Consider the following 15,588-nt stretch of genomic DNA (forward strand, 5'->3'; position numbering starts at 1 on the left):
GCACTGGGATGCTTGGAGGAGCTGGTTCTCAGGTGTGGGCCATATTATGGGGGACCATGGAGCCCCCAGGTCTCTCCCTTGTGTCCTCTGGGGGTCTCTGTCTTCTGTGTGCATCATCTTATGGGCTCCCCTGAAGGAACTCCAAGATCTTCTAGGCAGTGTCCATGGTTCACCATTCTAGCCCTCACACAGGCCCTTCCTCTTTTTACCTCTGGCTGTCACTTGAATTTATCTGAGTAGATAATCTCAAACCCATTATGCAGATTAGGAAATCAGAGCAGAGGCAGGGAATTCAGGTTTGCTCACAGTCATAGATGAAGTTACCTGCCCCGCTGAGAGTCAAATCATCCCTCAATCCACATACACGCGCGCGCGCGCGCGCGCGCACACACACACACACACACACACACACCAAACCATGCTCCCTGGTTCATTTTCTGGAAATGGGATGTTTTGTTTGCTTAATTAACAGCATCTGAGATGAGCAGGACTGCTCCAGGTGGTGGCTCTGTGCCAGAGTCTTGTCCCCACTGACACCCCTTCTTCTACCTCATGACAGTCAAGTACAGCCAGTGAAGGGAGCCCCTATGGGAACATCGGGGGTCTTAAAATGCTCACAAGAGTGGTCTGGGAGGTGGTGCAGTGGATAAAGCACAGACTCAAGCATGAGGTCCTGAGTTCAATCCCCGGCAGCACATGTACCAGGGTGATGCGTGGTTCTTTCTCTCTCCTCCTATGTTTCTCATTAATACATAAATAAAATCTTTTAAAAAAATGCTCACTAGACCTCAGCTCGCACTGTTCCTCCTAAAGTTCATGTGCTGCCACATGGTCTTCCCCAAAGAGCCTCAGGACTTTCACATCCAGCCTTCAGCAAGTGAAAGGATGGGACACAGAGAGAAAATAGCAGCCAGGCCCCAGCTTCTGTGCCCTTAGCCAGGCCCAGGCTGCTTTCCCCTGCCCGACCTCTCAGAGTGTGGGAAAGCCCCTCTGCAGTCTAATCAGCACTCTTCTCTGAGAAGGGACAGTACCTACTCTCTAGAGATTGACCAAGCATTGCTCTGTCCATCCTCAGTTCTCCTAGGAGGCCTTCCTCAGCCTTGGGCCCAAAACACAGGATCTGTCCAGAGACTTAGTCCAGAGACAGAGGAAAGAGTAGAGCCAGGAAGGGCTCTGTCTCCACCCCAACTAGGCATCACTATGCCCAGCCCTCTGCCTCTGCCTTCTAGTTCGGGGGTGGACCCATCCAAGACACCATCTTGCCCATCTCCCCAGCCCACCCCATCCTCCAAGTGGAGGGCTGGTGACTCACGGTGCAGGCTGAGGGAGATATTGATGGTGTGCTCATCCACGAAGCCCTTCAATCCGGGCATGCGGGCACACTTGAGCTGTGTCTGGGCAGCACTGTCCCCCACATGCACCCAGCACACAGTCTCATTGGCGTAGCTGAAGTCCATGGCTGTGGTCTGCCTTGTGCTGGTGGGCGTGATGGTGGACACCTGGGCCCCGCTCAGATACGTAGCCAAGATGTTCTGCGAGTTAGCAATCAGCAGCACTGGGGGGCGGTCTACTGGCTCTGTGGATGGAAGAAAGACAAGTCAATATCACCAAGACCTCCAGGATGTCTCTGGAAATGGCCCCCCCAGAAACCCAGCATTGTGGCCACAAGTGACACCACCCACCATTCTTGGCCTTGCAGGAGCGGTTGTCCGGCTGCAGCAGGTAGCCTTCCACACAGCCACACAGGAAGGAGCCATCGGTGTTGGTGCATAGCTGGCTGCACGTGCCGTACACTGAACACTCATCAAAGTCTGTGGGGAAGGACAAGCAGAGGTCATTTCCAGGGTGTTAAGGGAAGGAGCGTGGGTCCCCTCAGCTGCCACTGATGGGTGTGTCCATCCCCACAGTTATGTGGGAAGATAGCTTGGTAGAATCCATGACAACAAGAAAAGGACAAACTTTATCACTCGGCAAGTCCAGGCTCAGAACCTGCCCTAGAGAAATAGCTCCACGTGGCCTAGCAGCCGCCCACTCAGGAAAGGTATCCTGAGGAACTACTATGTGCCAGGTTCTATGCCCAGAAGGCTGGGGGAGGGGTGCATCAGTGAATAACACAGATTCCTATTGCTACTTCTGTGAAAGTTCAACCCTGCTAAGGAATGACACATTGTTATTACCAAAACACATAAAATAAGATAAATTATATGTGAAAAGTGCAAGGGAGAGTGACTGGGAGTTTTTTGCATCTAGGCAATGGCTCAAGGGGATAAATTTAAAACAGAAAAGTCTGCATTATTTGTAATAGAGAGAAAGAGGGAACATTTTACTCATCAGGTGGCCAAGTAAACTATTGTACTAGTCCTCCATCACAGTGGTTTCTAAACGAGCAAGGTAGAACTTGCTCTACCTTTCCATTCACATGGAAAACATCTCTAGAACATACTGAGTGGAAAAGTTGAAAAGAGATATGCACAAAACGACATTTACATGTTAAAAAGGAAAAGGAAAGAAAACCAAATTAAAGCAAAGCAAAGCAAAGCACAAGCACATGCCCTGAGACAATGCTCTCGCTTTGGTTTCCTGTGAGTGTGTGTACACAAACGCACCGAGAGACCCAGCAGGAGAGAGAACAAACTGATAACACTGTTGACCTCCACAGATATGGGAAAGGGGCCAGGACTGAAGTGCATTTGTCAAAGGGGGACTTTGGTTTCAGATACACTGCTTTGATTTCTTTACAAGAAAACTAAACAGATGAGCTGGATAATTTTAAGACCAGAGTTTTAAGTCTGGTGGAAACAAGTGGTTAAGGCTCCTGAGTCCTGCCTCTAGGCTAGACTTCTCCCTCAAAACTCCCATCCCCTCCCCCAAGTCAGACCTCCAGTCTCTGACCCGCTGGCCCCACCCCACCCCAGCACACACACACGTGGCCATGTGTGCTCACGTACCTTTGCAGGTCTTGCCGTCTGCCTGCAGCTGGAAACTGTTGTTGCAGTAGCAGGCAGGCCCACTCAGTGTGGGGACACAGTGGTGCTGGCAGCCCAGCTGAGAACAGTTGCCCCGGAGCTCTGTGTGAGGCAGGAACACACACTCAGGCCTCCAGACCTGGCAGCCACATCTCAACTACAACCTTCCCCCAAAACCACTTTCCAGACTTGCAGTGTCAGATGCAGAAGAGGTTTCAGAAGATTTTGGAAGAGAGGAAACAGATACTCAGAGAAGGGGGGCAGGGTGGTGGTGCACCTGGTTGAGTGCACATGTTATAATGCACAAGGACCCAGATTCGAGCCCCCCGGTCCCCACCTGCAGGGGGAAAGTGGTGAAACAGTGCAGCAGGTGTCTCTCTGTCTCTCTTCCTATCTCCCCCTTCCCTCTTGATTTCTGGCTGCCTCTATCCAACTAATAAATACAATTAAAAAAATTTTTTTTTAAAAAGCAGATACTCAGAGAAGGTATAAGACAGGTCCAACATCACACAATCAGCTAATGTCTTAGGACTCACACTCCCCTACTCTGGACTCTACTTGACCCCATGGAGAGAGGGTCCTCATGACTTATTGACATCAGTGGGGGCCTGGGGACAGTGACTCTTACTCCCCTTGCATGCCTCTTGTCTGTACTGCCTGGGCACTGTCAAACTGCTTCAGGCCTGTGAGTGGAGAGTGAGCCTAGAAGGCAAATTTTTATGCAGGGTCCCAGGTGTCTGGAAGCACCCCTCGGCATAATCCCTTGAGGCCTAGAGACCTCAAACAGAAAGCTTCAGGTCCAGGTGGAGGGAAGGAGGTGGAGCAAAACTAGCTCCCACGGGACCCCTCTCTAATCTTTCTCCTGTCACTGACCCACTTCCACAGGGAGACAGAAGGGCAGGAGGCAGGAGGCGGAGAGGTGGGAGCTAGCTGCCTCCCCCTCACCCCCAGACCAGCGACCCAATTAATGGCTTTGCGTGGGGCCGGGTGGCCTTACCACAAAGCCCCCATTGTCCAGCTGCCTAATACCCCCACCCCCCCACACCTAGGAGACAGAGCTTGCCCAAGATGCTGAGACATTTAGAGGCACTAAGCCTGCTGGGAACAGAGGGGTTGATGGGAGGCCCCAGATACGCCTCCCCTCTTTACCAGAGAGCCTATCCAGTAATCCTCCAGAAAGGGGAGTATAGTTTATTCTGAAAAATCTAGAAAAGACTTTCTCTTTTGAATATGGGGTGGACCAATTTCCATAAGACCAGAGAAGGCAGTTCAAACTCTAGGTTTTCAGAGTTCACTGTTGTTTTTGAAACAGAAAAGACATTCGGGAGGAAGCGGGTCTGAATGTGCTCCACTGAAGATGGGCTGAGTGTGGTACGGGAGGCAGTGCAATGCCCACCCTCATCCCAGAAGCTTCAGGCAAAAACATGCAACATCAACCAAAGTGTAGGATAAAAATCTCCCACCAGCTCCCTGTCCACAGTGAATAGGATCCAGATGTGTCTCCTCCCACAGGCAGATGTGTTTTTTGACATGTGTACCAGTATAGGGCACCCTCCTCCCCCAAGCCATCTCCACCCCTGAGGGGCTTGCTCTGGCCTCCATGCAAGACCTTGAGGGCAGCAGAAGGCAGAAATTATGATTCCCTGACCTCCAGGCCCAGGGCTGTGCCTCCCTCCTTGAGAGTCCTCCCTCAAACAAGCCCTGGCCTGAGGGTAGAATGGCAGTAACTCCAGTGACAAGTAGGAAGGAAGCCTTGCTTAGCAATCCCTTCTCGCGCAGGTGGCTGGCCCCCGCTCTAAGGGACTGAGGACCTGCAGTTCCTGAGGGATGATTGGGGGCACTGGCAGGGGAAGTGAAAAGCCAGACCTCCATCCCCCAACTGCATCACAGCATGGGCTCTGCTCTGCTAACACTCAGATTTCATGTAATAAACTATTTAAAGAACCCCACCATTTGCCCAAAAGAAAAAAAAAATACAAAAAGTACACAAATACTGATTTAGTATAAAACACTCATTTTGGGCTGGGGAGACAGTATAATTGGTTATGCAGAAGTCTTTCATGCCTGAGGTTCTGAGGCCCCAGGTTCAAGCCCTAGCACCATCATACACCAAAGCTGAGCAGTGCTCTGGCCTCTCTCTCACTGTATCTTTCTCTCTCTCTGATAAAAATAAAGAAAAATTAAAGGAAAATAAATAAAACTCTCATTTTATAAGAGAGAAACTGAGGTCTGGAGGCGGACAATGACTTATCCAAGTACATACAGCCAGAGGAAAGTTCCCAGTCAGCCCCACAAGAGGCCTGCAAGGCTCACAGAGTAAGACTTGAGTGCAGGGAGTCGGGTGGTAGCACAGCGGGTTAAGCACACATGGCACGAAGCGCAAGGATTGGCGTAAGGATCCTGGTTCGAGCCCCTGGCTCCCCACCTGCAGGGGAGTCGCTTCAGGTGTCTTTCTATCCCCCTCTGTCCTCCCCTCCTCTCTCCATTTCTCCCTGTCCTATCCAACAACAATGACATCAATAACAGCAATAATAATAACCACAATGATTTAAAAACAACAAGGGCAACAAAAGAGAAAAAAATAGCCTCTAGGAGCAGTGGATTCGTGGTGCAGGCACTGAGCCCCAGCAATAACCCTGGAGGGGGAAAAAAAAAGACAAGGGAGTCGGGCGGTAGCGCAGGTGGCGCAAAGCACAAAGACCGGCATAAGGATCTCAGTTCAAGCCCCCGGCTCCCCACCTGCAGGGGAGTCCCTTCACAAGTGGTGAAGCAGGTCTGCAGGTGTCTATCTTTCTCTCTCCCTGTCTCTCCCTCCTCTCTCCATTTCTCTCTGTCCTATCCAACAACGAAGGCATCAATAACAACAACAATAATGACTACAACAATAAAACAACAAGGGCAAAAACAAAGGGAAAATAAATAAATAAATTAAATTAAAAAAAAAAAAGACAAGTGCAAGCTTGACCTAGGACTACTCTCTGCTGGTACTCTGTGCAGGACAACAGGATTATCTTTTCTTTTCTTTTCTTTTCTTTTCTTTTCTTTTCTTTTCTCTTTTTTTAACCAGAACACTGTTGAGCTCTGGCTTATGGTGGTAAGAGGGATTGAACCTGGGACTTTGGAGCCTCAGGCAAGAGAATCTGTTTGCATAACCATTATGCTATCTACCCTCCGCCACCTCTTCCCCACGAATGTGTGAGGACAACCTTCCGGTGGAGGTAGCCCAAACTATCAAGTGCCAGCTGAGCACTTACTAAACCCAGCTGGGAGTTTCCTTACCTCGGCAGTGGGCGCCCTCGTCAGAGCCATCCATGCAGTCTTGGACTCCATTGCAGAGGTGGGACATGTGTATACACAGCTCAGTGCCCAGGCAATTGTGCTCATTCGGCTGACATCGTTGGGCCTTACTCTGTGGACCTGGAAGGACAGGCAGATAGGTGTGACCAAGCCATTTGTTCATTGGGGCAAGGGGCATTGGGGTTTTGGACACGTGCATTTTTAGCTCTCAGAAAGTCTCAGGAGCTGATTATTCTTTTTATTTTATTTTTTTATTATCTTTATGTATTTATTGGATAGACAGCCAGAAATTGAGAGGCAAGAGGGTGATAGAGAGGGAGAGAGACAGAGAGACACCTGCAGCCTTGCTTCGCCACTCACAAAGCTTTCCCCCTGCAGGTGGGGACCAGGGGCTCGAACCCGATCTTTGTCCATTATAACATGTGCACTCAACCAGGTGCGCCACTTCCCAGCCCCAGGGCTAACTATTCTTTCACCTAGAGTTCTTCTACACACAACAGATGTCACATGCCTGGGGGCAGCCTTGGGTGAAGAGGCCACTTGCCAAGTGCCCCACACGTCAGCACCCCAATACACCAATATTCCACATTCAGGGTGTATGTAGGCTGAGGTGAGAGCTGAAAGGTTTCAATGCACTAAGAAAAACATGAATGATGAAGAACACTTCATCTCCATAGCTCCCCAGGTCACAGAGCCTGGAGCTGAGAGTTGGACCAAGGTTCCTGGAACTGGACAAATAGATAACACCAGTCATGTGCAGCTATTCAGGTGTGCTGTAGTAAAACTGTAAGTATAACACACACACTGGAGTCAGAGACAGCATAATGGGTATGCGAAGACTTTCATGCCTGAGGCTCAAAGGTCCTAAACTGGATTTCTGGAACCATCATAAGCAGCAGTGCTCTGGTGAAAAAATAAAACACACATACACTTATACACGCTTACTTTTGAAGGCTTAATACTACATCTGCAAAAATAAATAAATAAATAAATAAATAAATACATAAGAGGAGCTAGAGCCGGGTGGTGGCGCACCTGGTTGAACACATGTGATAAAACTCAAGGACCTAGATTAGAGTCCCTGGTCCCCACCTGCAGGAGGAAAGCTTTGTGAGTGGTGAAGCAGTGTTTCAGATGTCTCTCTCCCTCTCTATCACCCCTCCCCCCTCGATTTCTGTCTGTCTCTATCCAATAAATAAAGATTAAAAAAATTATAGGGGCTGGGTGGTGGTGCACCTGGTTGAGCGCCCATGTCACAGTGCGCAATGACCCAGGTTCGAGTCCCCAGTCCCCACCTGCAGGGGAAAAGCCTTACGAGTGGTGAAGCAGTGCTGCAGGTGTCTCTCTATCTCTCTTCCTCTCTATCCCCCCCTTCCCTCTTGATTTCTGGCTGTCTCTATCCAATAAATAAATAAATAAAGAGAATAAAAAAATTTTTTTAAATCAAGTTCTGAGGTGTCATGTCTGTGAAAGGCTGTGGGCACTGAATTAAAAATAATAATCTTGGGGGCCAGTTGGTGGTACAGTACCATGAAGAAGAACCTGGGTTCAAGCCTCCACTTCCCACCTGTTGGGAGAATGCTTCACGAGCAGTGAAGCAAGTTTGCAGGTGTCTATCTTTCTTTCTCCCCCTCTATTTTCCCTTCCCTTCCCAATTCTTTCTGACCTATCAAATAGAGCATACTGAAATATTTTGAACACATTCACTAAAATACATTCTTTCTCAGAGAGAGAGGACACTAGAGCATCACTAGAGAACACACAATGCCAGGAATAGAACTCAAGAACTCATGCTTGAAAGTCCAACACTGTATCCACTGCACCACCTCCCAGGCCACTGGAAAGTGCTATTATTATTATTATTATTATTATTATTTTACCAGAATACTGCTCAGCTGTGTCTTATGGTGGTGCAGGGCATTGAACCTGGGGCTTTGGAGTCTTACATATGAGTCTCTTTGCATAACCATTATACTATCTACCCCCACCCCAAAGCAGTATTCTTGAGTGATCTGTGTGATAAAAAGATCTGGGAAAGGTCAAAGGTTATAGTCTACTAGTGGTGTGTCTGGTTTTTCCTTTGTTGCCCAAGAAGATGAACTGGTAGGAAGAGCTGCTCAGGCCATACTCAGGAGGCCAAACAAGTGAGGCATGTGCACTAGCAGAGAGATCACTAACTGTGGGCTCCCAGGCTTGGACAGGGCATGGAAGCCAAGGAGGGTCTGCATGTACGAGCATCTTCCTTCAGGCCTGGGTCTGAGCACACTGAGGGGCAGGACTGTGGCAGGGTGCAAAGAGGGTGTGCTAGTGTGTCAGCCCATGCTGGTGCCTGCAGCGTGTTTCCGGGTGCATAGAGGCTGAATCTGGGTTGGGGGTGGGAGTGTCTGTCTGCACACAGGCTGTTTCTACATCTGTTTCAGGGTGCACCTGAGTTGCATCTACCTTTGTGTGTTGACATGTGGAGGGGGATGTCAAACCCCAGAAGTGGCTGCGTGAGTATGTGGGGCCTGGGAATGCATGAGCAGGGACAGTATGGGGATGTGTAGATAGGTGGTGAGCCCTGCACCAAACTATGGGGAGGACAGGCTAGGAGAGCCAGATCCACCCCTGCCTCTCAGCATGGTTTTCTTTTTCCTAACCCCAAGCATGGAGTCAGATGCAAGGGGCATAAAGGTGGCATCAGGAAGAAGACATTCCAGCTGAAGTGCCCCCACTGCAGAGACACAGTAGATTACCCCTGGCATCCGCTCTCCAGGGCAGGGTGTAGGGGTAAGATAGAGAGAACCGTTGGATCCATTTCAGGCCATAAAATTACCCCCTGATAATTATGAGTGGGGGTGTAGGGAAAGGACAGGGGTTGGGGCTGGAGCAGGATGAACCCAGGAAAGAGAAGAGAGACGGGTTTGAGGATGCAGGGTGGCCAAGACCCAGGCTGAGTCACCCAAAAGTGGTAACCCCAAAACTCTCTCAGCTGCCCAGGACTATGAGGTCCTGCCAGCATGTGCTGCAACCCCCCACAGGTAGGGGAAAGGCTGGGCAGGGACCTTTCTCCCAGTTTAAACAGCTGCCTCTGATTACACCACTTACTGGGAGCAGGGGTGGCGGGAAAGACACAAGCAAGGGAGGGGCAGACTGAGCAAGAGCCTGTGGCCTTTGGTCTTCGGACCTGAGGACAAGACTTGGGGGCACCCATCAATGGTCAAGTGGTTCAGGGACAAAGGAAGAGAGGCCTGGCCACTCCTCTGCCCAGAAAGCAGAGCCAGACAGGCCTAGGAGCACTCTGGGTTGTAGCCAGAGGTTAAGGGCACAGCCCACTGTGCCGGCCACTTTGAAGAGCAGGAGAGGACAGTTCCAGCTGTGTCATAGGCAAACAATCCCAGAGCAAGGTCCACAGCAGGATGGACATCAGCTGTCCTCATCCCAAGGCCAAGGCCAAAAGGAAAGGGGTGAGATCAGAAGCATGGGGGTGACTGAAAAAAGGTGGCCCAGGGTGAAGAAAAGGGACTTACAGATCTCAGGGGCCTCGTCAGAGCCATCGGGGCAGTCCCGCTCGCCATCACACCGCCAGCCCTTGGAGATGCAGGTGACCTGGTCTCGGCAGGCAAACTGCTTGGGGCTGCACGTCTTGGGGGCTAGGGGCAAGGGCAAAGGGGGAGATGTAAATGAAGGGTGGTTGTTACCTTAACGCCTCCTGGGTTCCTCCCCCTGCCCCAGCACAAGTTCCCACTGGTCCAGACTCTGAGCCCCAGTTCCTGTGCTAGGAGTAACCAGGTCACTCAGGGTTACTCCTGGGATGTCATGCACCTTTGGGGTAGGACTAGAGAGGGCTCAGGATGCACATTTTACTGTCTCCCCCCATCTAATCCCTGGGCTGCCTGTCCCGTGCCTCCAGACTCAGGGTCAAACCTCCAGCTGTGTTGGGTGATACTGGTCAGATGCCAGCACCCCCCACTTTGCTGACAGACTGACAATGATGGATGAGGCATTTAGGTCTTTGACATGCTTTCTGTATAGCAGGTCCTGGAATAATAGCATCTTCTTCAACATAGTCTCACTACAAGGTTGAAGAGAAAAGAAAAATTGAATCCTAAGCACTATGGAATAGAACTGTCAGGAGTCAGGCGATAGCACAGTGGGTTAAGCGCATGTGGCGCGAAGCATAAGGACCGGCGTAAGGATCCCAGTTCGAGTCCCTCCCTTCCACCTGCAGAGGAGTCGCTTCACAGGCGGTGAAGCAGGTCTGCAGGTGTCTATCTTCCTCTCTCCCTCTCTGTCTTCCCCTCCTCTCTCCATTTCTCTCTGTCTTATCCAGCAATGACAACATCAATAACAATAATAACTACAACAATAAAACAAGGGCAACAAAAGTGAATAAATAAATAAATATTTTAAAAAAAGGAACTGTCATTTGAGGCCTGGGTTTTGGTACAAGGCATCTGGTTCAAGTATAAATTTTCAACAATTTCTGCACAAAGAGAAGGGAGCAGTAACTCTACTTCCTCTCCTCCCTCTGGAAGGTCAGAGCTGGTCTTCATGGAACTGCTTGGCTCTTTCACCCACTGGGACACACCCAGCTGATGGAGCCCACCCACCTTCAAGCCTTCATCACTAGGCCTGCAAACGGAAGTCCATGTGTGGGGTGCCCTTGACACAGGGGTGACCTGCAGGTGGTAACAGCTGAGAAGGAGGAGGGCAGGGCAGGGCTGGGCTGGGCAGGGCAGGGCAACGCAAGGCTCCCTGTCTCCACCTCCACCCCCTAAAAATACAGCCTCCCTTGCCAGCTAGGCCTCTAGGAGGGGAGGACTTTCAGCAGATGTCATGGGAAGGCAGAGACACCCAACACTGATCAGGATGTCCAGGATGACCGTCAGGATGGTTTGGGTCCAGCCAGCCTGTGAAGTCACCATAGCCAGGACTGTGGGGCCAAAGCTCCCCACCTACAGCAACCTCCCTCTGACTCCCATCTTTACCTCAGGCCCAACCCTGAGCTCATTCTCCAAGGAGGAAATGAGAATGGCACCACTGACTCTTATTGTGGGGTCTCTGTGTGGCAAGAACTATGGTAAACCAGTCCTTTTCCGGTATCACCTTATTTAATCCCCTGCACAGTATGACAAGCTATGTCTTCAAATACCACCCTTTCGAAGCTGAGAAAACTCGGCTCAGAGAGGGTGGGGCCCCATAGCAAACAGTGACTCAAACCCATTTGGCTGACTAAGCTTTCCAACGGTGTGATCCACACCAGTCTCTCCATCTCCCCTCAGGACAGACACTGGGGAGCTTTCTCTGCTATCCACAGCCCTGTCCCTCACGAGGAGAAATGTTCCCCAGGTGCCTCCATGTCCATCCAGGGCTGGGCTTTCAGCTTTCCAGCCCTCAGCCACCCTTTCCTGGGATGTTTCTGTTCAGCTATGTGCACTGGAGCCCAGCTCTGTACTGGTGCTGTCCTAGGCCCTGGGGTGCCAAAGAGAAACCAGCTGTCCCCTCAGAAGCCACAGCCCCCTGGGGCAACAGCTGCCCACACTAGCTCATATGCAGGACACCAAGCACTCAAGGCTGGGATCAAGAATCAGTAAAGTATGTCAGGACTCTGTGCAGGGAGGGATGCTGGGAGGGACAGAGTCCGAGGTGATGTCCTCCTTGCTAACCCCCATCACTGGCAGAGGGGACTGCACTCAGGCGGGGAGTTCAGGAAACACATCAAGGATAGGCTAGCCCGCCGCCCCCCCCCCCAGCCCTCTCTCAGCTTCCCCCCACCCCAACCCTCTTTGAGTAGGGAATAAAGGCCCCTTGAGGAGGTGGATAATGCTGAGTTCATTGCCCCACTGGGCCAGCTGTGAGGTCTTCCCAGGGAAACAGCCGGCCAACCTCGTTAGCATGCCGAGAACCTTCCTCATCCCCTGGCCAGCCACAGTGGCTGGGGGAGTTCAGGAGGCTGGAATGGAACTCAGGCAGATGGGTGATTTGAAGCCCAGAAATAGCCCCCATGCCCTCAAGCACCCCCCACACATACACACACCTGAACTCAGTTCATATACCCACTCCTCCTCAATGCAAAACTCACAATCCCAGCCCCCAGCTGGGGGTCACTATTGGTCACTCCAGCCCCCCCCCCCATTCTGCATCCCAGCCATGCTTCCCTCCTTGGTGTCCTCACTTTGTCGTCTACCCTTCACCCCCCACTGTCCCCCTCCCCCACTTTTGGCCTAAACTCGACAGAGGAAACAGCAGCTGGCAAACTCCAAAAGCTGGAATGAGAGAGATTCACAAACCAGATGTGCTGGGAAATGAGTGGGGGATGGGGGAGGGACTAGGAGCACTAGGACCCCTGTCCCCTGGTACATCCCTTCAGGACTAGGGTCTGGGAGGTGTTTTTTTTTTTTTTTGGGGGGGGGCGTATCTCCCAGGGGCCAGTCGCAAAAGGATTGTGGAGAAACATGTGAGAGATTTTACCTCCAGTCAGTCAGGGTGGAGAAAGCCCCAGGAATCTCAGATTTGAAGTCTGAGGCCTGTCTTTGATTTCCTTCAGGGGGAGAGGAGAGGGAAGAAACAAATAACCTACTTTGGGGCAGTCTACACAGCCAAGGCAGCCTCACTCTGAGGGGGGAGGAAATGTGTAATCTGCTCAGAGCCAGCAGCCAACCCTAGTCTGATGCCAGCACCCAGAAACTCCACCTTCATGGCCTGCAGCCTAGATGAGGGGACAACAGGGTGTTAAATTGGAGACCTAGAACTGGGACTTCCCAACTATGGGAAGTCCCAGATGCCTTTCAACATGGCAAAGGGGTGCCAGTTGCTGTTCTGAAGCATTTGTACCTATTAACTCAGTTAGACCCTCACAAGCCTTTGCAGTCCCCGTTCTACAGAAGAGGAAACTGAGGCACAGAGTAGTGAATAACTGAATGGATAACTTCCTCTTGACCACTACAATGGAGACAGATGAAGAGAACGAGGTTTGGAGACACCAGGAAAAAAATGTTGGTTCTTGGGCACTAGGAATGGGGAGTGGTCTCCTGGGAGTGGGGGTGGACTTCAGCAACCTTCAGAGCAGAGAGGAAGACATGGAGGAGAGAGAGGAAGAACAACAGAGAAGGAAGAGAGAGGGAGAAGGAGGAGGAGAGGACTAGCGAGGGAGGAGCATGAGTGAAGTTGCAGAGAGAATGCCAGGACACAGGGGCCGTCTGTTCTCAGCTTTGCCTGGAGATGAATGTGACCGACATGCTAACACTGGCCAACACCCTTGCCTCCCCTCCAAGCCAGGCACCCAGCCCAGCCCTGGCCCCCAGGGCCACCATGCTGGAGCCCGGACAGGAGGTGTAGGGTTGGGTGTGTATCTATCCAGACACAACACAGACCCTGCCACCCCACTTGAGCCTTGGCTGGCATCCTCCATCCAGTTCCAGGACCTTGGCAGTGGGTGGGGAAGGGGCCAAGAGTGGAAGAGAGTGGGGACAGGAGAAGACAGACCCTGACAGAGCCTTCTCTAGGAGGGGACCCATTTGCTGATCCCCATGGAAGGAGAAAGGAGGGAAGGAGGGAGAGAAGTGAAACCTCAGTGGTTCTTCTTAGGGACAAGGACAGGAGGCAAGAAAAGCAGGAAAGAAGCCTTGAGGCCCTTCTCAGCAGCGGACAGAGATAGGCTGTGTGGGGGGAGTGTTTTCTAAAGGGAACCACATGCTCTCTCTGAGGGTACAGAGGAGCTGGGGGGTGGGGTGGGCAGGGGGTGGAGGATACAGCCTGCAGGAATCTGAACTTTCAAACATGTGGGGGTAAGGGAGTGGGGCCTTCCAGACCCAAAAAACGAGAGCTTTTCACTGAATTTTATGTATTTTGGGTGTTACCGGTGGCTCTTTCCCCGCAGCTCTGTGAGGCTCAGACACATTTTTGTCATTCCTGAGTCTGGGCCTCTGCTCTGCGGCCTGGACAGAAGGACAGACTGGATGGCGTGGACTGCCAGGGGCAGGGAAGGGTCTCCCCCTCCATCCTGAGTCAATATTGACTCAGCGGGACATCAACCTGGCCAGTGACCTTACCAGCATCCCTTCGTCTCCTGTCTCCTCACAAATAAAACGCATATCCCTGAATGGGTCCGGAGGTCATCGCCTTGCTCCCCAGGCCTCTCTGGGCACCACCCTCTCTCAGCCCACCCTCAACACCCACTGGCCTCTACTCACTGTGTGAACTTTTGGAGCTCCTGGCCCATTCTCATCCCCTTTCTCCAGCCCTCAGGCTCCTGGTCACCAGGAAGTTCTGCTAGAAATCTAGCCTCTCCTCTTTCCTTCAAAAATACCTCCATTCCAGGACCCCCCCCCCCCAGTCCACAAAGGGTATCAAGTTCCTTTCTATAAGAAACAGTTCTCTCCAAAAGTCATTCCCAAAATGGGGGTGGGAGGGTTGAAGGAGGAACTTGAAGGGAAGTGGAAGAGACTCTCCCTGCCAAACTGGACTATTGAGGAGGCCCACATGGTGAGAGGGGACCTGGGAGCATGTGGGAAAGTTCTGCCTCTAGGCTGCTCAAGGGACACCAAGAGGTCCGTCCGCATGGAGGTGGATGGAGACAGGCAGGAACAAAGGAAGCAACAGAGACTGGGAGACACAGCAAGAGAGGGCAGAGGACGGGCAGCAAGAGGACAGGAGACAGAGGTTCCGAGTGCCAAGGCAGCACACAGCAATGACAGGGAGAGAGGGGCAGAAGAGACAGAAAGGAGTCTTGGTCTCAGCTCGCCAAGATAATGACACAGTTGTCTGGGGCTGAACCCAGAGAATAACGCCACACTCCATACAACCCCAGGGACTCAGAGAGAGTGGGGTGAAGGCAGGCAAATCTTGATCTGGGGAGAAAGTCCCTGCTTGGCAGTGTCTGACCAATGGAGACCCAAAATAGAGGCTACTGCCTGCCACGAAATTGGGAGAATGGGGAGGAAAAAAATACCGGAGTCTTTGGCTAACCAAGTGTCGCCTCAGAGTCTCCCCTGGGGGAGCAAGAGGAGCAAATGCTACCTCCCTGTCCCCCCCCCCCATCTTAAATGGCTGTCTGGGCCACTGCACCGGAAGCACTCCAGAGCCAACAGCTTCCTTCTCCAAACAATGCAGTATCCTACTAACTGGGTTGAAATCTGGGACTAAATATGGGGGAGTGTGGGGAGGGACTACAGGGGACACATAGCAGGGTTCCCCAAAATGCACACACCTGGTATACAGCCCCCATAAGGTCAAGGACCCATGGACACATTAACTGCACCCAGAGGAGCCATCGTCACACACCAGAGGACTTGAAGGTTGGAAAGATGATGGGGGCAGGTTTCAGGGAAAAGACTACAGGATG

The 15,588-nt window shown here is 51.6% G+C and overlaps 1 protein-coding gene across 1 annotated transcript in view; it reads right to left on the minus strand.

Annotated features, from left to right (window-relative positions):
- The window catches only part of LRP1 (LDL receptor related protein 1), a 94,263-nt gene that overhangs the window by 74,864 nt on the left and 3,811 nt on the right, over nucleotides 1-15,588 (minus strand). Inside the window, exons 2-6 of the mRNA XM_007534967.3 lie at nucleotides 9,773-9,895; nucleotides 6,246-6,383; nucleotides 2,949-3,068; nucleotides 1,683-1,811; nucleotides 1,313-1,576 (exon numbers count right to left, since the gene is read on the minus strand). Of these exons, the coding sequence (XP_007535029.1) occupies nucleotides 1,313-1,576; nucleotides 1,683-1,811; nucleotides 2,949-3,068; nucleotides 6,246-6,383; nucleotides 9,773-9,895 (774 nt within the window). The remainder of the gene's footprint in view (nucleotides 1-1,312; nucleotides 1,577-1,682; nucleotides 1,812-2,948; nucleotides 3,069-6,245; nucleotides 6,384-9,772; nucleotides 9,896-15,588) is intronic.

Source organism: Erinaceus europaeus, chromosome 7 (assembly GCF_950295315.1).
Source record: "Erinaceus europaeus chromosome 7, mEriEur2.1, whole genome shotgun sequence".
NCBI classification, from domain to species: Eukaryota; Metazoa; Chordata; class Mammalia; order Eulipotyphla; family Erinaceidae; genus Erinaceus; species Erinaceus europaeus.